Source organism: Aplidium turbinatum, chromosome 7, assembly GCF_918807975.1.
Source record: "Aplidium turbinatum chromosome 7, kaAplTurb1.1, whole genome shotgun sequence".
In the NCBI taxonomy this organism is placed as follows: Eukaryota; Metazoa; Chordata; class Ascidiacea; order Aplousobranchia; family Polyclinidae; genus Aplidium; species Aplidium turbinatum.
The window spans coordinates 24,058,611-24,083,233 of NC_137478.1; the positions used below are offsets into that span (position 1 = coordinate 24,058,611).

At 38.3% G+C, this 24,623-nt stretch overlaps 2 protein-coding genes across 2 annotated transcripts; one reads left to right on the top strand and one right to left on the bottom strand.

Moving 5' to 3' along the window:
* The first annotated feature begins 10,749 nt into the window (after positions 1 to 10,749).
* Positions 10,750 to 15,541, top strand: LOC145774232 (uncharacterized). The gene is made up of 3 exons (XM_082585413.1): positions 10,750 to 11,057; positions 13,724 to 13,871; positions 14,217 to 15,541. Exons 1-3 carry the CDS (start codon positions 10,907 to 10,909, stop codon positions 14,317 to 14,319), a joined length of 402 nt encoding a protein of 133 aa, XP_082441539.1. The 5' UTR covers positions 10,750 to 10,906; the 3' UTR covers positions 14,320 to 15,541.
* A 3,417-nt stretch (positions 15,542 to 18,958) lies between these two features.
* LOC145773872 (uncharacterized) lies at positions 18,959 to 22,963 on the bottom strand. The gene is made up of 2 exons (XM_082584993.1): positions 22,686 to 22,963; positions 18,959 to 20,129 (listed from the first exon to the last, which is right to left on the bottom strand). The coding sequence occupies exons 1-2, from the start codon at positions 22,961 to 22,963 to the stop codon at positions 18,959 to 18,961; spliced, it is 1,449 nt and encodes a 482-aa protein (XP_082441119.1).
* Between the last annotated feature and the right edge of the window lie 1,660 nt (positions 22,964 to 24,623).

The window sequence follows — 24,623 nt, forward strand, 5'->3', positions numbered from 1 at the left end:
TTCAAAAATCAACATGCTTTGAATGATATTTCGCCATTTCATTCAAAATTGAATATTTACCACAAAACGAGATAATTGATAACTACCCTGTGCTCCTTTTTTTATTCATTATAATCATCTTATTGGTTATCGACTACGTGCCTGAGAGGTGAGAGCGCTTGCACGATGCTGATGACGTCGCTTCGACACCTATCTATTGTGCCTTGGCACACATAATGACATTGTTGTATTTCCAGAAGTTTAATATAAAATAAACAATAATAATTGTAGCGATAGCCAACCAAGTGAGAAAACCATTTACCTCTTGTTACTTACTGATTCAGTGTATAAAATCAACGCAATATATAGTAAGAAAGAAACGCAAAACAATCAACTAAGGAACGTGGTACAGAACGCTCAATTGATTACACGCGCAGTGCGGTGGTGATCAATTCCAACGTCTGTACCAGAAAACGCTGAACGGTGATTATGTAGTGACGCTGGTCACGAGTTACATATATTCAACGTAGATGACGACTATAACACCTCCCCGATAATTTTTATACACAAACATAAAAAATGAACAAGACACCGAATTAACAATAAAACTCAAAGTCCGAAACGAGCCGGAGGTCTGCGGCGACGGCTCGACCTTCGTGGGTTGTGTGGCCCGAAATCCGGTACAGTCAGTGTGTCGTCCGAATTCGTTCGGGCTGAGGTGGAGACAGCGGAGGAGTCGACTGTTGGTGCAGAAGTTTCTCCCGGCTCCTGGTCCTCCAATGATGCATAGCGAGGTTGCAGTTGGTCCATGTGGCGCCTCCACGTCGGACCATGTGGCAGCAGACGTACCAGGAAGATTCGGCTACCCTGTCGTTTGATCACCTCTGCTGGAACCCAACGAGGATCCTGACTCCGTCGTGGAGTGAATGATAGCGCGTAACAGGGATCTCCCGGTTTGAAATGCCGTTTTGTACCTTCGGAGGCGTCCGTGTTGTGAGGTTTCTGTCGGGGTACCACTTGAGACGATGTGGGGAGAAGCGTGTCGATCTTGGTTCGTATCTGACGATTGTTGAGTAATTGGCTTGGAGAGTAGCCACTCGGAGTGGGCGTGCGTCGATATTGCTGTAGGAATTCCAAGACGGCCTGCTTCGGGGGTAGGGAAGATTTGCGAAGTGCTTGCTTGAACGTACGTACGAGGCGCTCCGCCGCTCCATTGGTTTCCGGATGGTAAGGGGCACCCGTGATGTGTACCATACCCCTCTCCTTACAGAAAGTTTGGAATTCTGTGGATTTAAAAGTAGTAGCATTATCGGTAACTATAGTATGGGGATAGCCGAAATGAGCAAAATCTTCTTCTAGCAGGTTGATAGTAGCTGTTGAAGATAAGGAAGTAGTAGCATGAATACAAGGGTACTTAGAAAAAGCATCAATGCTGAGTAACCAATGGTAACCCATGAATTCTACCGCATGATCTATGTGTAAGCGACTCCACGGTGCTTCTGGAACCGTCCATGATTGGACCTGGGTTTTAGATTGCGGTTGATATTCGCCACAGGTACTGCACTTGTGACAAAGTTCCGCGATGTCTCGATCGATGTTTGGCCAGTAGACGGACGTTCTTGCCAACTGCTCCATTCTCTCAATGCCGAAATGTCCTTCATGAAGCAACTGAAGGACGGAAGGACGAAGTTTGGACGGGATGACCACTCTGGAACCGTAAAGTAGACATCCGTAACAAGTAGAAAGAGAGTCTGCGTACTTACGAAACGGTTTGACCGGGTCTTGTGGAGAAGACTTGGCCGGCCATCCTTCATGAATGAAACGCATTACCGTGGAAATGATAGGATCTTTAGAAGATTCTTTACGCAGTGAGGCAGCATTTGGGGTCTGGACCTGCAAATCCAAAGCATCGATAGCGCAGACGATATCAATGTCATCCGCACTTTCCTCTTCATCGAAGACTTTATCCCCTCCTGCTGGTAAGCGACTCAAAACATCAGCGTTTTGATGATCCTTCGTCTTCCTGTACTCAATAGTGTAGGTAAATTGCGATAAAAAGAGTGCCCAACGAGCCAAACGATTTGCTGCCAAAGAAGGTGTCGATTTAGTCGGGCCAAAAAGACTAAGCAATGGTTTATGATCTGTGACCAAAATGAATGATCTACCAAAAAGATATTGATAGAATTTCTTTAGCGCAAAAATTATCGACAAAGCCTCTTTCTGAATTTGACTATAGTTTCTCTGCGAAGCTGTTAATATCTTTGAAACGTTTGCTATAGGCCGTTCTGTGCCATCTGGGTAACGGTGAAACAAAGTAGCACCGATGCCCACACTAGAAGCATCACATGCGATACCTACCGGAAGTGACGCATTGAAATGTGTAAGAACCTCATCAGTAGATAGATGATGCTTCAGCTGAGCAAAAGAGTTTTCCTCTTGTTTTCCCCATCTCCAAGGAATGTCCTTTTTCGTGAGATGGTATAGTGGTTCTGCTACAGTAGAAGCGTTCAACGGTAGAAACTTCGAATAAAATTGTAAGGAACCTAAAAACGAACGAAGAGAAGATACGTCAGTGGGGGCAGACATCTCCAGTACGGCGTTTACCTTGGGACCTTTGGAGATGCCCTGCCTGGACAAAATGTGTCCGAGATACTCTACCTGAGGTTGTGCAAACTTACACTTGTCTTTCCTACACCTCAGGCCTTTTGAGTGAAGTCGATCGAGGAGCCGTCTAAGATTCTGGAGATGCTCCTCAGCAGTAGTGCCACTGACAAGAATGTCGTCTAGGTAGACTGCGACCCCTGGAAGGTCGGCTGTAAGGTCGTCCATGATCTTCTGAAAATAACCTGGAGCAGAAGATATGCCAAAAGGTAAAACATTTTGTAAAAGTACGCCACGGTGAGTGCTTAATGCGAGTCGTTTTCGACTGTCAGGACCAAGTCGAATCTGATTGTAGGCATCAGCCAAGTCTATCTTGCTGAAACCATACCCACCACCCAACTTTTGCATTAAGTCTTCTGGTAAGGGTAACGGGTGACGATGGGTCTCCAGGGAAGGGTTCACCGTGACTGAATAATCGCCACAAATGCGTAACTTGGCCTTCGCTTCTGAAGAATTTGAAGGCTTACGGACTGGAACAACCGGTGTGCCCCAATCGCAAAACTGAACTGGTGTCCATACACCACGTGCAATGCCCGAATCATAGGCTTGTGCTAAGTCCTCCTTTAGCGCGAAAGGTACAGGCCTAGGTTTGAGAAAAACAGGTTTAACATCAGACTTAAAATCTATGTCTAGTTCATAATCTCGTAAGCACCCGAGTTCAGGCTTAAACACATCTTTGAACTCGTCACATAAGAGGGAGCATGCCTTCTCCAGACTCTTATCAGGCTTGTCGCATGACTGGATGCTCTGTAAAATAGAACAGTTACACAGAAGGAATTTATCGATAGAAATTCCTAAAGACGAGATTGCATCACGACCTAGCAAGTTTAGTCCTTTGACTGTCTTGACTACAAAAGAAATGTTATCTGACCTTCCCGTGGAAGGACAAGTTACCTGGGCCGTGAAAGAACCCGTGATTGGTACTAGATGCTTGGTAGCAGATTGGAACTGCGACACTGGTGCTTGCAATTGAGGTGCGCCTACCCGAGTCCAGACGTCGTTGGAAAGGAAATTTCCATTTGTAGCATTGTCCAGTTCTAAGTGTGTGGTTACCGAATTAATGGATATCGGTACTTCCAACTTTGAATTTCGAGGTTTTCTGCAAGAACTAGAAAGCATGTTAATTTCCTCGATACAATTTATCTTAGAAGGTTTGAACTGTCTAGCTTTCTTTCGACAAACACTCTGTAAGTGTCCCGTAATATTGCAGAAATGGCAGGTGGCTTTCTTAAACCTACAGTCATTGGCGTTGTGGTTGGAATTACCACAGCGATAGCATTCTTTATTTTTAGAAGTAAAGAAAGTACCTGTAAGTTGCCTAGTTTTTGGAGGTTTGCTGATGGTCCTTACTTTCGCAACTGGTGCTGGTGGAGTGCCGTAAACAGTTTCTTTGGCCACCTTGGCTGCCTCTTCGGTTTCTGATGCAACCTCCACCGCACGTTTGAAAATAAGTTCATCGGTTCTGATTTTGAATAACGCCTTAAGCACTGCCTCGTTACCTATTGAACAAATAAAACGAGTACGTAAAGCTTCGTCCAATGGATTTGAAATGGACGAGAAGTCACAGGTGGCAGCTGCTTGGCGTATGCGGATGGCTAGTTCTTGAGCTGTTTCACAGGGCTTGCGCTTCATTTCGCTCCAGAAACGGAATCGCTCCCTCACGATGAAGCGTTTTGGGTCGAATTGTTGAGCCATGTAATTTGTAATTTCCGTCATGGTGAGATCGTTGACTTCTTTTGGGTTTGTTTCCTGCGCAGCCAAATTTGTTAACATTTTGTAGATTGTAGGTGATTGATTGGTGAGAAAAACCTGGGGCATTTTGTCTTGTGCGACTGAATGTGCTGCTACAAAGGTGTTAAACCTCTTCCAATAGTCTGCCCACAGTTCAGTGGTGGTATCGAACGCTACGAACTTAGGTAAAGATACCTGTTGTTGTGTTGTTGTTGGCTGTGATCTCGCAGTTTGGGCTCGTATTTCTCGTAGTTGTTCTTGGTGGCGCCTTTCTTGTTCTTCTTGACGTTCCTGGTGACGTTCTTCTTGTCTGGCAATTTGCTCCTTCGTCTGACGTTCTTGGTTGGCAATTTGTTGTTGCAGGACTTCGATCAGTTTCTCCATGCTTCTAGAATCCTGTAGAAATTCTATAAAGATCCTGCCGGCGACGCCAGTTAAATGTCTGTTGTATTTCCAGACGTTTAATATAAAATAAACAATAATAATTGTAGCGACAGCCAACCAAGTGAGAAAACCATTTACCTCTGGTTACTTACTGATTCAGTGTATAAAATCAACGCAATATATAGTAAGAAAGAAACGCAAAACAATCAACTAAGGAACGTGGTACAGAACGCTCAATTGATTACACGCGCAGTGCGGTGGTAATCAATTCCAACGTCTGTACCAGAAAACGCTGAACGGTGATTATGTAGTGACGCTGGTCACGAGTTACATATATTCAACGTAGATGACGACTATAACAGACATGCTTGAAGGTGGCACATAGGTTGGCTTCCTTGTCTTCACGTCCACTTAATCTAAATCTTCAATGACAGAGCATCAGCCTGGATATGACAAAACTGCTCACTTGAGTTTCAAGAAAACATAAACAAATAGTTGGAAAAAGCACCAGCTGTAAATGTTTAGAATGAACTGCAACAGTTTTGGAAACCCAATGGATACGTACAAACTAATGTACCTTTAATTAAATATTGATTTTAATATTGTTTTGAGCCTCAAAACATCTTTTTGACAGCAAAAGTAAAAATCTCATTTTGTGACGTGTTGTAGCCTTCTGTAAGGAAGCGATTAACACTTCAACAATTTTTAATGCCCTCTGAACAGCAAGCAGATATTAGCTTATCTTTTTAGGATATTGTATAACCTATAAAAATCATTTCCTGAAAACTAAACTTTTATACCTTACGCTTTTTGAAGTCGTCACTCAGTTTGCATTTTTTTAAATATATTTTAGCTTTAATGCTAATATTTAAACAATATTGTTCCAAAGTGAGTTTCATTACTCTTTGTTATTGAAGCAAACTGTGGAAGTGTTCATTAATGTATGGGTTGTGAAAAATAGAAAGCATGCGTAATTTGCATGCATTTGCTCAATTGGCCCTTAATCCGTCACTTTTGTAAGTTAAAACCAATTGTTTTCACGTCATGCTAGGCTGTGGGCCGACCTCGATTTTTCGCTTTAAAAATGCAATTGAGTTGCACCCCCCCTGTAGACAATACTTTCTTGATATGGTTCGATAGAATAATTTTTACTGAGTCCAAAACAAAAAAGTTCAAGCAAAAACCTGTGTTGGCTAAAAAGATATTAGGCTTGGAAGATATTAAAAAGAACGCGGATGAACACACTTACAGACACTACTTCTATGTGACGCTTCATGATTCGGCGCAAGCGATTGTCTACAGGGGGGGGTGCAACTCAACTAACGAATTTTCAGACTTGGCCCACAGCCTATACATGCCATGAGACATTACGACCTACGACTGTCCCAGTTCCCTGGCTTTGCTACTGCTTCTATTCATTTGCAATGTTCTCACGAGTTTGTCAGTTCAAACGATTGGGTTTCTTTTATATATCCGCTTCGTTTCGAGTTAGAGATGTACCGATATATCTATATCGATATCGGCCATTTTTGGAGTATCGGTATCGGCAAAATTTTACCGAATTTAAAAATGTAGAAAAATTCATTTGCTGCAGATTTTTCACAGTTAGCAAGAAGATTTTTTGAAGTACCGTAGTAACTAACGTCACACTGATGTAGAATAATAACTTGTTCAAATGTTTGATACCTCACGTTCCCATGACTTCTTGCGCGCGCCTTCTGGCGTTGGTTACTTGCAGTGATTATTTCACTCAAACAAAACGTTTTGTTTCAGCAGTTTTGCGTTGCTCCATTCTTAAATTGTGAATGAGACTCAATTTCGCCAATGTTTATCATGTGTGTTTCTTTTTTACTTCCAATAGAGCATAAAACTAGTTAAGTTTTTTGTCCATACGACGTCATGAAATTACATATCAAAGCGGCGTAATGACGTAACATCATCTCAACATTTTATCGAATTATGAATCATCAAATTCGATCACCACAGGTGGTTTGGTATGTGAAAAATTAATTTGCTTTGACTTTGAAGTTCAGTTGAACAAAGTATCCATTAATCAATATGTGGTATGCGTAGTCAAATCACATATCAAGAATAAATCCATATGATTTTTAAGGTTTATATCTGCTCCGCAAATCAGAAAAAAAAAGGTTGAGGCGTAACAAAACCTTTTGCTGATTGGTTCAGTGAGGATTCGTTGTCCCATTGCTTTCATTTTGAGTGATTAGACTCGTTTTCAATTCATTCTTATCAGACATAACGTAGTAACATTACAATACACCAAAGCAACATTTCGTAATTAGCATTCATGGATTTGTTTTTGAAGTTTTTTACAGACCGACATTTTGTTGCATCAACGCAAACCAAGCAACGCAACAGAAATAGCGAAGAGCAATTATCGCTAGGCCAATAAGAAACCACAAAAATGTGAGGCAAATAGGGATGGGCATTTTCGAATAGGTAAGGATTCGAATCTATTCTAGAAGGATTAGAACAAATCCTGAATTATATTTTCGCCAAAGAAAATGAAGTAAACACAAAATGAAGTCAAGCTTTTGTTTCAGGGTACAAACTATATCTGTCAAAACGTAAGTAATTACAGTGCAGTGTTTATGGCTTTCCAAACCTCTTCCTATCCACTGACAAGATCTTGTTTTGCTCCCGTTGATGCAATAAACTTGTTCAAACGTAAAACAAAGCAACAGACAATGGGTTAGATTGATTTATTGTCTGCAAACGTTGAAAAAAATTAAAAACGGTGTGCTACGAGAACGTCATGCAAGAAAAATGCTTATTAATCTTGGTGTTAGTGAAGCAAACGATTAGTATTGCACTAATGGCTGTTGCACTGTTGGATGCAGTAGTGTTGACAGCACAAATCAAATACTAAAGCCTACGTTAGATCACGATAATCATTATTGACTTTAAGAAATTAAATTAACAATATTATGTTAATTAGCAAAAGACTTATGTTGGCTAATGTTACTTGCTTCACTTGAGATTCTCCCAAAAGTTCTGCTTTAACGTTTTCAGAGGCAAACGTAGTTTTTATTTGAAGCCTGTTCAAACCAAATGAATCGATTCTAAATAAAATTCCGCACTTTTCTTGCAAAGTCAAACGGTTTAGCATTATAAATTTTCCTGACGTTGCTGTGAAGTGATAAATGGTGCAAAATCGCCGCAAATCCGTTAGCATCTTGGAAGTACAGAGTGACGTTCAGTCAAGCACAGAAATCGTCCATTCGCTTTTTACCTTTCGCTAATTTTTTAAAATCTAATTGAGAAGAACCAAAACGCTCAAACATATATTCTCAAAAATTAGCCAAACAATGCAACATTATATCAACTAAACGCAATAAAATTGCTGATCACAGTAATCCCGGGTCATATAGCCGGCCAAATACTTGCAAGTTGCAACGCCTAAACGAGGATTATCACAGTTGTGAAGGAAAACCTACAACTGCTAAGCCAATCGGCGTGTGTACGCTTGCACAACGTATTTGTTGCACTGCTTGCACGCAGTTCATCCGTGATAAATAACGTAAATGTGACGCGAAAAAAGATATATACCGTATCCAATTAAAGATTCGAATTATTCAAACAGTTTATGATTCGAACCGATTCGGTTTCGGTATTCCAAACTGCTTTTCCTTGGACGCAATTTGGCAACATCACAAGACAACAATGTTCTTTGACTTGTCAGGAATAAGTGGTGATCACTGTGGGAGTTTGTTGCATAGCCCGTAGCCAACTAACGCTGTCATGACATTCTTCAAGCTTGATAAGTTATAACAACAAAACGTTAAAATTATATCACAAACTGATAGAACCAGTCTATTGAAAAAAAACAAATTACATGGTTTTTTAAACGTCTAGCGATGTAGAAACGATGCAAAATTATACATCTTTGCTGACTGGGTAATCTTATCAATCCTGGCGAAAGCAACAGCCAAACAACAAGCGCCCTTAAATTGAACACTTGTCGAATAGTTTTGTATGACTACAGAAATGACTTGGTTTAAATTTTGTAGGTTATTCCAAATTATGATAGCCTATGTAGAGAGTTTGCGCAAACCCTTTATTATTTTTTCAGAAACCGCAATTATGATGTTTATTTCCTAATGCCCCAGTCCTCAATCATGGCGGCCTTTTATTACTAATACACTACTATTATGGCACAACAATGCAGAGAAATTGGATCGATTGAATCTTCACAACTGAAATATGCCAAATCAAAAGTTTTTTTAATAATTTTATGCAATGAAGGTCAAACTTAGCATTTGATCTAACTCTTTGCTAATACCAAAACAGTTCTTTTTGCAACACTAAAGTTTCGGCAAAATATCGGTATCGACCTAAAGAAGTGATATCGGTATCGGCGATAATATTAGTATCGTTGCATCTCTTCGAATCAAAAGTATTTGTCTTAACTTTTTATGAAGAGTTTCGTTTCGTTTTGACCAGACAAAATTTGTTTCAAGCAGTCCTAGTGCATGCACATGAAAAGTAAGGAGCGACATGGAAAACACACAAAAAGTTAAAACCAAAACCAGAACTTTTCAGTTTATACCATGCATCTTATATTTTGTGTATCCAACCCACTACAACGTAATGAGACATGACATCGAAGCTACATTCGCAAAATAATGATCTTCCAGTGCAACACACTGTTTGTAGTGAAAAAATCGTTAGAGTAAAACCCGAGAAATGAAATAGATGCAAAATGTTTGCATGTTTGTTCATCCGGAAATCACCTTTTCAATGCTTTTTGTCAACATTATCCACTTTGCACCAAATGTTGGTTCGTTCTTTTGTTTGATTTCCTTTTTCAATGAAATTAAAATAATTTGTGATCTTGGTGCCCCGAACATAGGAGTTTTTTTTATAAAATTCATGTCCTAAATATCGCATGCAGCAATTGTTATTTCTAAATCTTGTATTGAATTATTTGAGCTTATCAGGGCTGTGGAGTCGGAAGGTTTGTGAGGTATCTGGAGTCGAAATCGATGAAAAAGCACGATTCCGACTCTGGCTTGATATAAAACGAGGAACAATAGCACGTTTGTTGGTTGTGTTATGTTTGTGTCCTCGATTGTTTCATTTTTCTGTTTTAAGTTCAGTTCTTTGTCTCAATGATTGTTCTTTTGACTTAGTGGTAGGTACAGTAGCTTATGTTTGCTCGAAATGACGTTTTTTTACAATGAAAACAAAATTCTTGGCCATATAATTTGAAACCAAATCAAGACAAAATCTTTTGCGTCAAATCAAAGTAAGTGAAGTATTTTTGAAATGTTTTCGTGTTGGACACTTTTATGCTTAAATATATGTAGCCACTCTCTTATAAGTTTTAGGTATCTTGTGTATAATATTAAATAACGATTTCTGGTAGTTAAGTGAAGAAATACCAAGAACATCATTAAAACGATCACTCTTCTTATAATTTAGCTTTGAATTTGAAAAAAGTGCCAATTTTGGACGTTAGATTGGTTTAGAATTGCGGTTTATGCAAAAATAATTGAATCCTAGATTGATTCATTGAGCTATTTTTGCTGTTTAATCAATGTAATGATGTTCGCCAGGTTTCATCATTGGAACGGCGACGTATGCATGCAGATGCTGTCACTGATAGTTGTCGAGTTTGACATTTTGGCGAGGTTGCGATATCTGTGTCATCATGAAATATGGCGCCATGCTGCTTTTGAAACAGTAGCTTATAAGGATGTGTTACAAATTTTTTATTACTTTTTTGTGTATGTACAATCACACTTGTTGCTTATTAAAAGATGTTGAAGTTACAATACCACCGCAATAGCGTAACAACGTTTTATGTGACTTTTATAAAAACTAAATTCTTTGTTGCACTTTAATTTGGTTTATATTCATATTTAATAAGAGAAAATATTTTTTTCAAGTTTAAAAATTTTTAGAAAGTAAATATTTAATGTCAATTTTTTTAATTCACAAAATGAACGGGATGTAGTTACTGGTGCGCAGCACTCCTGTAGTCGTCGCACCTTCCATCATTATTATTATTGACACAGTCGTAACAATCACTTTTGTTGCATTTTTATATTTAAAACATTGGTTTATAAAGAAATCTGGGGATGAAATTGGATTATTATTATTAACAAAACAACAATCTCCCACAGGTTTGATGTACGTTATCGGTGGTTATGAAGGAGGGGTGTTGAACACACTGGAATGCATGGATCCACGAGAGGGTCGGTGGAGAGGAATTCCGTCGATGAAAGTTAAAAGATTGGGTTTATCTGCAGTTGTTTTGGACGATCAAGTCTATGCAATTGGTAGGATTGATTGTATTATTATATCAACGTTTGTTGCCATGTTTATATTGATCTGTTTGTAACAACTAAGACATCTAAAATCTGAAGTTTTGCTTAGTAGCTTAATATAATTAACAGAACATACGCAACTAAGTTCCAGGCGAGCATGAGAAAAGCTTTCAAAGTTGACAAATAAAAAAGTTAATGAAAATTAAAAGATTTGCTTAACGATTTTTTTTTTCGGTTTTTGAGATTTGACTTTATTAACCATTTCATTGGCGTGGTATCTGGATCCGTTTGTTTATACAGGCTTGGGTTCCATGACAAGCAAACTAATTATCACAAGTATTAAAACAAACCCAACCCGGTAGTCACAATTTTCCTTTGTAGCGTTCCGAAAAGCGCAGTTTGGAGTAAGTTAACACACGATTACGTCAAAAGACAAGTCCAGCGCTTTGAGTGTGGCGTGTACAGCGCTTTGAGAAGCTATGTGAACAAAGGATGACAAAGCATAGATTGGTTACGTCTAACCAGGCACAACTTTATCTTGGCTTTGTGCTACTCAACCACTGGGTTGCGACCTAAATGTGAATGGTGCTTGGATGTCAATGGTCAAACTAACATTGATCAATTTGACAGAAATCTCACAAAGTCCCAATAAATCAAAACTTTACAAGTTTCGCTGTTTAGTTTTGCAAAAGTTTCAACAAGTTCTATTGATCATGAGTAGACCTGCTATATCGCATTAACCTCTTCTGCCTTGAAAAGTTTCGAAACAAATCATTGCTAGTATGACGACTGTCATTGTGACGTCACAAGGCTGCACGGGTTGGCGTTCCATGTTTTGTTAGTTTTTGATCGGCCTGCATCTGTTAAATTTTGTCTTTTAAATTGCTTGACACAAAATGTCGTGAACAGCTAAATATAAGTTTTTCTGCTTCGAACTTTCAATTTAGTGATTTGCATTGAGGCACCTAATTATAGAGGAGATATTGTCAGATCATTATATGAAAAAACAATGAACTTGAACTTAAACATTTCCTTGAATTTATAAAGAATTGGTAGTAACTTCAATAAGGATATACAACACTGCTTTTAAAAACAAAACTTTGATATTAAATTCCAATAGCCAACTTAAATTTACAACTTAAAACTAACGGAAATATTCTCTTTGTCGTTGCCAAGTACACAGGAAATTGTTGTGCGTCCACCATTATGAACAGCTTGAAGCTTCTAAGATCACTATCTACTGTACATCTACGAGTGTATCTGAGTTTTGCTTTCCAACTGGATGAATACTTAATAAATGTTTCGATCACTAACAAACATCGACTTTCACCACCAATACACGATTTGCAAGAAGGTTGCCATTACCGAAAACGTTTCCAGCATAATCGATCTTGCCACATTTTAAATATTCCACTGGTTTGTAAGCTTCACTTCGGGAAACCGAATGTTGGCAAATTGAAGTTGCTTCAAGTTTTCATCTTGGAGACTGTTTAACAGAAGTTGTTTATTTATCAGCAGTCGAACAAATCAGAAGAATTCTGCAAATTGTAACAAATCAATGAAACAAGTGAACCAGAATTTTTATGTATATTATGTGCAACAAAAACGTTTTATATTTTTGTCAAAATAATGTCTTTGTGGAAAACATTTTAACCAAGATTATAGAAAGAAGTGATGAACGGAATCAGAGAGAATCATGTAATTCAGTATTTCAAAAACAAAGTTTAGATCAGCATCTTTTGTTTTATATTCTGCTACGCGAATTGGAAATTTTGAATTGGAAATATCATCGACATTGTCAATATACAATATGTTGATTTTTAGAAAACCGCTTGTTGTCACTGCCATCTTGCATGACAAAATGATGAGGAGTCACTTATTTTATCCATTGTTTCAGCTTCAAATTGTTCATTTGTAACATGAGCATTTTACTCGTAGAACCAATTGGTAGCAGTGGCCGAGTGGTTAGCGCGTTGTGCTCGCAGTCGAGAGACTGCATGTTCGACTCCAGCCACCCGCACTTGCTGTTGTTTCTCATGAAACAGACAAAATGAAACAGACAAATTTGAAAATGCGGTGCCAAATAATCGTTACAACAAAATAATAAATAACCAAAATAAGGCAATAAATGCAATCTCAGGACATTATAGCGAAAGTGCTGAAGCAAGATAGTGGATTCTTATTTAGTGCAATCTACATAAACACAACGTTCATTCAATACACGCTCACGGCATCCCCGGCTGAACAAATGTCAACTCTATGTGTTACTATAACGCAAATTCAAGATGATTGCGATATCTCACCACTTATGATTCCTAAATGTTTCCATTGCATGACGTCACTCATTGAGTCTTTGTGTAAAATGTCACAATGTGTTTTTCAAATGACATTTATTTGCTTATTTTGTTAGAAATTGCATTTAATCTTTGTTATTGTGAGATGAAGCAAAATTTTTCTGTTTTTGCAGCTCATTCAAAATCGTTCACTCAATAAGCCAATGCAGGTGCTATGACAGTTTGTTCATCATGGCCGATATACTTTGCATGCATTTAGTTTACCTTGAGTTGGTGTAAATCTTGCAATAAAACAAGTCTGCACTGCATAATCGAGGCAGCTATAAGGATACCAGAATATTTATACAATTTGTGAATATTGACTTGGAAACCTTGTTCGAACAGGAGGATTTGACGTCAATGGGACCAAACTGTCTTCAGTTGAACGATTCGATCCACGGAAGCAAGCATGGTCCGATGTTGCTGATATGAACGTTGCAAGATCTTCACACGGTTCATGCGTCATAGACGGGATGGTGTATGTCGCTGGAGGGTGAGTGGTTGTTTGTGGACGTCATCAATGCATAGAAAGCATGAATAAGTTGAATTAATGGAGTCTACCAACCTGTGAATAGAAACACACGAGATTCTAATAACTTAATATGAGATCATTACAATTTATTGAAACATAGTTTGGTTGAATCTGTCCATCGCTGATGTAAAATTTCAAGTTTTAGTCCATTTTGTTTTTAATATTTTAACTTTACAATATCCAACTTTTGCAAACGAAGAAGTTGATTTGACTGAAATAATTCAATTATTATCAGTTTTCAACAATGGTTTGTTTTTCAATTTTATTGCTTCGTGTTGGAATTTTTTATTCGATCGTAATTTACAGAGAAACCGACGCAATAGAAACTTATGATGCAGCGAAGAATACGTGGGAAGTAGTTGGAAATGTTGAAGAAATTAAAGACGCACAATACATTGTAGCGATTTAATTGCGATAAACTAATCGTGTCATTGCATCGATGACGATTGTGACGATGTCAAAATATTTTACTTTCCTTATTATCAGAGCAGACTTATTTGTCTGGTTTTATGTTTTTTGCTTTTTCTTATGTTAAAAACAGCAAATAAACATATTTTCTATTTTATTGTTGAAACCTCGTTTCATAATATGAAGCTCTTTCATTGTTTTGAAAAAATGAAATTATGTTTTTCAGAAAATCGTTTTCTTTAATTTTCAGCGCTGTGAACAAAGAGCGATGATTATGTGTTTTCAACGTTGTTTTATAGTAGTCCACGTTTTGGTTGATCTCATCACGCATTGTTTTGCTGTTAACCTCTGACCAGCTCTGGTGGAGAGATAGCATGCAAGCGATTCTCTGTTCATCATACTCAACCAACTCGTTAAGAGGTCACAGTCTCCTGAAATAATTAGTGACATATTATTCGACTTGTCTTTGCAAGTGTTATAATCAATACGTTGACTGAATTGTCATTGTTTTGTATTTCAATCGCATTTCCAAGGTTTTATCAAGCGAATTAATATACTTGCTGAAGCGCACCCGAAGAAATTGCTCATATGTTATGTAATTTGATCGCTAACAACATTATGTTGTGCGTGTTTTTCAATACAAATGAATCCAGGCAGATATTTCCAACACAAAACCATTCCAGTCAAAATCCTATATTGATCGTCCAGTCATGCTATCTTTATAAGAAGTAGCTCTGAGCTGCTATCCGGAACTTAAGTATCTAGTCGCGGATAGATTGTTGTAGTAGTCACCTTGCGCATTGCGACCACAGCGCTGCCTGACCGTGCTGTAGGATAATGTTCGCCTGCTTAAAACTGTTGTGGTCACTGCACTTAAATTAAATTGTTCTTTGATTCTTTTACTTATAGAAATGTACGTAATACTGTATATAACTAATCGAAATTTGTAGGCTATCTGATATTTCTACTTCTTTTTCATTTATTCCATCATCAATTCATCAGTATAATCAAAGCTTCGAAGATAATGATCAAGTTCAAACCACTTGCACGTTCCAGCACTGGTGTGGTTCACACAAAGTTTTAATTTGAATTATTTGCTTTTTGCTCGATGGTTTACTTTAACGTGAATGTTTGGTGTTGACCTTGCAATAGAACAAGTCTGCACTGTATAATAGAGATACAGTAGCTATGCAGTTACCATAATATTTATTTGATTCCTGGATATCAGCTTGCAAATCCTTTCCAACAGGAGGATTCGAAGACTCAGCGACACCGTTTTTTGTCGTATCCAGGTTTACACGCGGTGGTTGAAGATTTAAATGAAGTGGACGGCAAGGTGCAGAACTTTTTCGAGTGTCGTACCAGGGCTTTCACCACTCGGCTATGCTGCCGACATAGGTGAAAGGTTGTCATCAGATGAACGTTTCGATCCACGGAAGCAATCATGGTCACATGTTGCTGATATGAATGTTGGAAGACGAAACTACAACAACAATGTTTTAAGCAATTTTTTTGCGATTCTGTTAAAACTTATGTTGTGGCAGGCAATATGTAAAATTAAGCGTAGCAGCAAATAGGAACCATGACAAATCCTGAAGCCTAATTTTGCAACGTAATAAGTTACAAACACCGAAGGATTTCAGCAAACGTATTCCAATATGCTAATATATTTTCGAACCTAAGATTGGCACCAATATGCTTGAGCTGTTTTTAATGCCATCTGAACTGCCAGAGGCTTATAAAGCAATTTTTTGTGATATTACATTTTGGGCTAATCAAACTTGAAAATTATACTTCCATACCTTGCACATTTTTGAAGTCGTCACGCCGTCCCTTGGCTTTGCTACTGCTTTTGTGTACGTGGTGTGTTCTCATGAGTTTGTCAGTTCAACCGATTGGTTTTCTTTGATATGTCCATTTCGTTTCGAGCCAAAAGTATTTGTCTTAATTTTGTTTTGAATTAAACTTTTTTATGAAGAATTGCGTTTCGTTTTGACCAGACAAAGTTTGTTTCAAGCAGCCCTAGTGCATGCATATGAAGAGTAATGAGCGACATGGAAAACACACAAAAAGTTGGAATCAACTCAAAACTTTTCAGTTTATACCATGCATCTTATATTCTATGAATCCAACTCACTACAACTTAATGAGACAAGGACGAGAAACCACATAAACAAATGGTCTTGCAGTGCAACCATTGTAGGATAATGTCAAAAATTGTAAAAGCAAAACTCAAGAAAAATAAAAACGAATTACTTGCAAAACATTTGCACGCTTGTTAAACTGTTGAATGACTTATCAATGTTTTTTGTTAACATTGCCGCTTTGCCCCACCTTACAATTCGAAAAATATTGGTCCCAATTCTTTCCATGATTTTCTTTTCAATAAAACTGAAATCATTTGTGGGCTAAGCGTCCCAAACAAATCATTCATAGACAAATAAAACCTATCAACCAGACGCCATATAACATAATAACATGAAAATAAACTAAAAATTACAAACCCTTTCGGCCATACTTATGTTAGCCCTTTTCAAGTACGGTAACCAACTGATTGATTGATTGATTGTTATGGTTTGTTTTATGTCGCTTTAAAACATCTAAGTTCTTTTAGCGACAGTCATGTTTATAATAGCTATTTAGCACAGTTACAACACAACAGGGCATAGTGAAGGGTGCAATACGACACAACATAATCCGATACAGTAGTTTAAACACATCATTAGTGGAAACGAAATTCTTGTAGGAGGTTAGACCCACGAAAGTCAGGCACTTTTTCGGAATTACACGCTTGGTGTTACAAACTGAAACAAATAAGGAAAGCCCAGCCAGCAAATCAATCGCCTTCCACACCGAATCAATGTCTGTAGACGCTGAATCAATGCAAAAAGCGATCGATCTCTGGCTGGGAGCAGACACGACACGGGTGCACTACAGTATAACATGGATGATTACAGTGATTAAAATAATAATTTAAATGAGCTTATTGCAGGAGTTTATAAAAGCCAGCAGATGTGTAATAGTTGGACGATTTTCAGCAAAATTTTTCACCGATATGTTTATTCCATACATGCTCAGATTTTGTTCAAAACACTTCCTTTGAGTTGCATATTTACTGCAATGAAATAGAAAATGATTCACCGTCTCATGGGTCATACATGTGTCGCATAGTCTAAAAGTGTGGCATCCGATCTTGAAGAGGTGTTGGTTTAAACGGCAGTGACCGGTGATAAGTCTAAAGACGGTTGGATGGTCAGGTACTTTGTTGGTTCCTGCACTTTTGGTGTCAGGATATATAGATTTGTACAGTTGGCCTGTGATACTGTTTATATAATGATTATTCCATTTTTGCAGAGCTAGATCTTTGGTGAGGTTTTTGACTTCACTTAGGCTGAGTTTTGTGTTTGCGGAGATGGGGGTAATGGCTGATGTTGGTATTGCTGGTATGGCTCCTGAAGCAAGTTTTGCTAAGAAATCAGCAGTTTCGTTTCCAGGAATGCCTATATGACTAGGAATCCATAAAAACTTTACTTTTGTTGTATTTGATATAATGCTGGAGTGAAGCAGAAGTATGTCATTGATTAAGCTGTGTTTTGTCCAAGTTGGATTTGAAATCGTCCGTAGTGCACTTAAGCAGTCGCTAATGATGACCGACTTACTTGGTTTGGTCTCTTTTATCCATATAAGTGCAGCCTTTATTGCAAACAGTACGGCACTGAACACAGATGCGGATCTATTAATTGTGAAACAGCGTTTTATTCCATGGCGGTTTACAAAAAAGGAAGATCTGGTTTTCGTGTTGGTCTTGGATCCGTCTGTGTTTATGTTGAAAAATTTTGAGTAATTTTTTGTGAGGTGCTCAGCGACTACTCCAGAGATGGCATTTGGATGGTCAAGCTGGGAGGTTTCAGTTACAAGGATGTAGTCAGTTGTGGGTATATAGACTTCCCAGGGTGGGATAGATGGTTCTTGGATGAGGTTTACGGTAATATTCGTGTCTATTGTCTCGGTGAGGGAATGGAATGGTTGGTAGTTACTTGTGTTGATCAAATTTCTTGGCAAACTTTCCTCGAGGATGTCATGTGCTGGGTGGCGTAAAAATGTCAGAATGTGGGCTTTATAGTTTAGACAAAGTTGCTCGTATCTAAGTGACAAGGGTAATTCATTGCAGTAGTGTTGTAGGTTTGAAATTGGGGTACTTTTCATTGCTCTGGAGCATATTCTTAGAGCTTCATTTTGTAATGTCAAAATTCGTTGGAGTGTGGTTTTGTTTGTGGCAAAATATGCTTCCATACCATATTCAATAACCGATCGTATTATGGCTCTGTAGATGCAAAGCAGTTTTGTTGCTGATTTTCCTGTTTCCCAGTTTGTGCCCTTCAGTACACGAAAAACATTTAGTCTTGATTTGGATTTTTCTGCAACATGTTTAGCATGGATGCTATACTTTCCATTTGACTGAAATGTGATTCCAAGGTATTTGTAGTCTTTTTTGATGGGGATTAAAGAATTTTTTATTTCGAGTGTACACGAATCATATTTACGTTTGTTTGTAAAGAGCACAACCGCTGATTTGTTTGCGGAGATCTTGAAGCCCCATTTATCACACCAGTCTTTGGTTTTTGAAAAGTTAGATTTGATTATATTAGACAGAGTTGAGATTTCTTCTCCTGTTTTCCAAAAACAGAAGTCATCTGCAAAAAGTGCTGTAGAAGAGGTATTACATTTTGGGTTTGGTAAATTGAGTTTGGTAAATCGCTGATCGCTATGTTGAATAGTAATGGACTAATAACGCTGCCTTGAGGAATTCCGTTTTCTAGTTTTCTTGTGGTAGATAAAGCTTTAACATCCTTGACTTGAAAAGTACGATTTGACAGGAAAGATTTGATCCAAGATAGCATGGCTCCTTTGATCTCTAAGTCATATAGTTTTTGGAGGACTGCGTCGTGATGCGCGAGGACTGTTAGGAGGACTGCGAGGACCATATCATAAGCTTTCTCAAGGTCAAGAAATACTGTTTGTACTGATTCACCGCAAGATAAGGATTTTTGGATGGTGTCGTGGAGTCTGATAATATGATCTGTCGTTCGACGTCTTTTTCTGAATCCAGACTGTTGAAGATGAAGTAGATTGTTCTGTTCTAGATACCATCTGAGGCGATTAGTTACTATTTTCTCCATAGTTTTGAAAAGGGTGCTGGTTAAAGAAATTGGTCTATAGGAGGAGGGTATACCCGTTGGTTTGTTTAGCTTATGAATTGGGATGATGATTAAATGTTTCCATTTGAGTGTCAGTGTACCTGTTGACCAGACGTAGTTAAAGAAGTCGAGGAGGATATTCAAACTGCAAGGGGGTAGATGACATAACATTTGATAATAAATGTCGTCCGCTCCGGCGGCAGTGTTTGTTTTACCTTTAAGGACTGTCTTCAACTCGTTCATTTGCAGGGGTGAATTGTAAGATTTATTGTAGAAATGGGTTGCCAGTTTTGATTGTAGATTGTTCGAAATTGAAAGACTGGAATTTTCACGGAATGTTTTTGAATAGTTGGTTGAGCTGCTAACTGAGAGAAATTGATCTGCAAAGATGTTGGCTTTGTTGGTATCACTTTCTACTTTAGTGGCAAGAGTGGGAATTCTTTTGGTTTCCTTTATGCCTGAAAATTTCTTAATAATTTTCCACACTTTGTCAAGCTTTGTTTTGCTATCGAGAGAACAGCAGAAATTGTTCCAGCTTTCTTTTTTTGCTTGGATGGTGGTTTTTCTGGCAATTGCCCGGAGGCGTTTAAAGGCTTGGATGTCTGTTGGGTATCTGGTACGATGAAGACGTTGTAGTGCTATTTTTTTTTGTTCTTTACTGCTCGTTTACAATCGTCATTCTACCATGGAACGCCATTTAATTTGAATGGTTTGGTTTTAGGAATTGCTATAGACGCGCAGTGTTAGATAGTTTCGGAGAGGTTTTGGTTATATGTATTTATATCATTTGAGACAACAGAAGAATATAGATTTTCTTGGCATAATTTGGAATACTTTGCCCAATCAGCTCTTTGGAATGCCCATGATGGTACAAACTCTGCATTATCTGGGAAAGAAACATTGACTGTAGTAGCGACTATGCAGTGGTCACTACCCAAAAATTCATTGGTGATATCGGTGATGCATTTGTGACCAAGGGAAGTAGAAGCAATAGTGAGGTCTAAAGTGTTCCATCGGTTTTCCGGCTTGTTTAAAGACATGTGGGTGGGAACAGTGGTGTTGAGGATTACTGCGTCATGATTTTCAACTAGTTCAAGTAGAGCATACCCTTTATTATTATTGTTGTTGCACCCCCACATGACATGGTGGGCATTGAAATCACCGCAAATTAATAATTTATCATGGTTAGAGAAAATACAGTTTAGTTGGTCACCTGCAAATGAGTTTGTTGGTGGATTGTATATACTGCATACCGTCAGGTGTTCGATTTTAATTCCAATAATTTCCAGCCGTGGGTCTGCATCCGGGATGGGTAGCTCTGTAAAGGAGATATTTTTTTAATGCAGATTCCGACACCACCTCCTTTTCCCAAGTAAGCAGGTCTGTCTTTTCTGTAGAGATGATATCCATATTAGGGGAGTATTTTAGGTGTGTTTATTGTAAGCAAATGATATCCGGTGGGGTTTGTGAGCTTGCTATTAGTTGATTCAATTCCGGGATTTTCCTATAAATTGACTGACAGTTCCAGTGCCACACTGTGAGGAATATTAAATTATTAGTGATTTTAGCATGTCCGAGTTTGTTAGGAATCCCATTCTAGAACCTGCTGCGTCGGCAATAATTTGAAAAATGTCGATTTCTTTATTTTGGTTTTGAGCAAACGTTGTCTTTGTAATCACTTCTGCTAAAAAGGCAAGAAATAGGATTGGGTTATTTATAAAGTGGCCGCTCTCGTCTCCTACATTGGTTGGTTTAGAGCAGTGGTTCTTAACCAGGGTTCGGTCGAACCCCTGGGGTTCGACGAAGCTGTTTCAGGGGTTCGGCGCTAACCTCCTCTGAAACATTAACACACGGCCTACTGAATGGTATATCAGCGAATATTTTTGGAAAATATTGTCCAGCCGAAACTTGAATGCGGCTTACGTGATGGTAAATAAACATCTGTGTGTGTGACGCGTGATGTCATGATGTCATCTGCATGTAACACACAAAAAATTTTTTTACGTAAACACTGTAAAAACAATCGGTAAGAAAAACGTCATTTTCTCCAAACATGAATTTCCTCACATTTGTTTTTTGTATGGAACGGCAGAAGCAGGAAGTTTTTGATTTTTGAGGAAATTTCCTTAAAGTTCAAGAAAATTTAGTTCTATTTTCAATTTTTTTCAACTACAGCAGATATAAAAAGTCCATACTTGGATGACATTATCGAGCTGCAAGAAAGCGAGATGCAAAAAAGAAACTTCAACACAACAAATCTTCAAACGTTATGGTGCCAACAAATGGAAAGTTATCTTGTTATTACAAAAGTTGCTCTTAAAGTTCTCATGCCATTCGTAACTACTTATTTATGCGAGCATGCGTTTTCTATTCTGGTGGATGTTAAAGCAAAAAAGGAAACCGGCTGCATGCGAAAATGTCATGAGAATTGCTGTTTTCGAGACAAAGCCTCGAATCTCACTATTGGTCACGGAAAAAGAACAACAGAAGTCTTATTACTAAATGTGGTAGATTCTTGTTTTTGTGATTCAGCAAAAATTTGGGGTTCGACGAAAGCTTACAGAATAGCGTAAGGGTTCGGCAGGTTAGTAAAGGTTAAGAACCACTGGTTTAGAGGGTCCGGGTTTTTCCATTGTGACTGGAGGTATATTTATACTGTCATTAGTTTGGTTAGAGGATAGATTTTTATTTAATTGGCTTGTTTGAGTTGTGCTTGCTACAAGAGGAGAGAAGTCCAGATCATAACTTGGCATTTCTGTATTTACAGCTCTTTGCTGCTTGCAGGCTTCGGCATATGTTAGGTTCTTAGTGGTTTTCATTTTCTGAATGGCTTTTTCTTTCAAGTACTTGGGGCAGCTTTTAGAAATAACGACGTGAATTTCCACCATAATTTGAGCATTTTACTGCTATACTTGGGCATTCATCATGCTTGTGTTGTTCACCGCATCAGAGACATTTGGTTTTAAATTTGCAGAATTTTGCTATGTGTCCAAAGCGATTGCAGTTGTAACATCTTAAGGGTTTTGGAATGTATTGTGAGACTCTAAATCGTTGATAACCTATTTTTATTGAGTCTGGTAGTGATTTGCTATTGAAGAATAATAATACAGTAGTAGATGCAATTAGTTCAGACGAGTCAGAATTTCTTTTATTAAACCTTTTAACCGACCTTATGTTCGCATCCTCCAGCGCCGCAAGAATATCTCCATCCTCCATGCCGAGAGGAACATTATATATTACTCCACTTGCTCCAGGTGGTCTTTTGGCGTAGGCGGTGATCGGAATGTTGATGATGTTTCCATCCGTCAGTGTCTTCGTTTTGAGGATAACCTCTATCTGGCTTGGGTTTGCATTTATCTGAAGTCCTCCATCATGTCTTGCTGAGCAGGATTTGTATTCGCCTATTAGATATTGCAGACATCGGTCGATCAGTATCGGCGAATACATTTTTAATGTTTTTTTTTTGCTCTCCCGGCTGGTTCGATTTCAATATGACTGTAGTAGTATTGTTGCCATTTTCGTCTGGGTTGTTTTCCGTTTGGTACTCCTCTTCGGAATGCATTTGTTTTCTTTTTAGAGACGGCGTCTCTTTCTTGTTTTCTGGGTCGTCTGTCTCCAGCTTGGTTGAGTTGATTTAAAATTGAGAGCTCAAATTTGTATTTCAAACTGCACCTTCCTTCTTGTTCTGCACCACGCAAAACACTTGCTTCTCTGGGCAACTCGCAAGCAAAAAATCGGCTATGCTTGCTAGAAAAAATCTCACAAAGAAACTGCAAACTCTACTGTAACATATGGTACACAACATATGTCGTATAGTATAGTGAATTCCGGTAACCAACTGACTGATGTTCTTCATAAATTGAAAAACCAAAACCGATCTACATACACAAAAATCGAAAAAAGAAACGCATAAGAAAGAAACGGCAAGGCAGAGGAGAGGCAAAATCGCATGACGCTTAATTGCCTTGAAAAAAAACAAGGCAATTAAGCGTCATGTGATTTTGCCTTTCCTCTGCCTTGCCGTTTCATTCTTATGCGTTTCAATTTTTGTGTATGTAAATCGGTTTTGTAATTTCAACTTATAAAGAACATCAGTCAGTTGGTTACTTTAAAAGGGCTAACATGAGTATGTTACAGACGGTTGTTCGCCTGGTCAAACGTCATGTAGAAACCGTTCGGGTCTACTGAATATTACGTCATGGAAATTCCTAAAACATGAGCCAAAATTGCACCATCGTCCGTAAGACTCGTGTCAGACCGGTTTAAACCTGTTTCAGTTTGAGACCTGTTTGGACATGAAATATTGCGTCACGAACTGCTCTCGTGCCTTTGAGTTATCACAAATTTTTCTGATTCATTCTCGAAGTTGTTTGTTGGAAGTCGGTCGCACATTTAACTGGTTTATTTGGTGCTTGCTAGCTGGACAAATTCTCCGTCTTTTATCCAAGTAATCTGTATCGTAGTGACAGTTTTAGAGGTGTAGGCATTGCACCAGTCATTTCGATAGCCGCGGGCTAATTTTACTGGAATACACCTTTGAATAGACGTTTCGAAAGTGTGTTTATTTTTCGGTCATTACGTACAGACGAACGGATTCGGGAATCTTATGTTACAATTTTCCCACGAAGAGATTATGGTTTACCGCTGTGACCATAAAAAATAAAAGACGAGTTCTTGTCAGTTGGTAGGTCAAGAAGAAATTAAAGCAAGAAAAATAAAAAACGAATTTGTTAGCTGGTAGGCCAAGAAGCACTTGAAGGCATAAAAATAAACGACGTGTTTGTTGTCAGCTAGTGCAGAAGAACTACTTAGAAGTACAAGAAATAATAAAAGAAGATTTGTTGGTTGGTAGTCTACACTCTTACAGAAGCAAAGAAAAGTAAAGACATTTCTTCTCAGTTTGGTACAGAAGAAAAATAACTTTGACATTCATTGGCAAGAAAGAAGATTAAAAGACAATCCATCTGTGCTTGTAGATTCAAGTGGAAGAATCCAAGCAAGTTTTGTGGACTTTAGGACTTCATACCCGTACAGCTACGGTGTCGTGCATTTAAATTCTTTTTTGTATTTTTACGGTCTTGGCAGTTAAGTTTTTTATAACTACTGT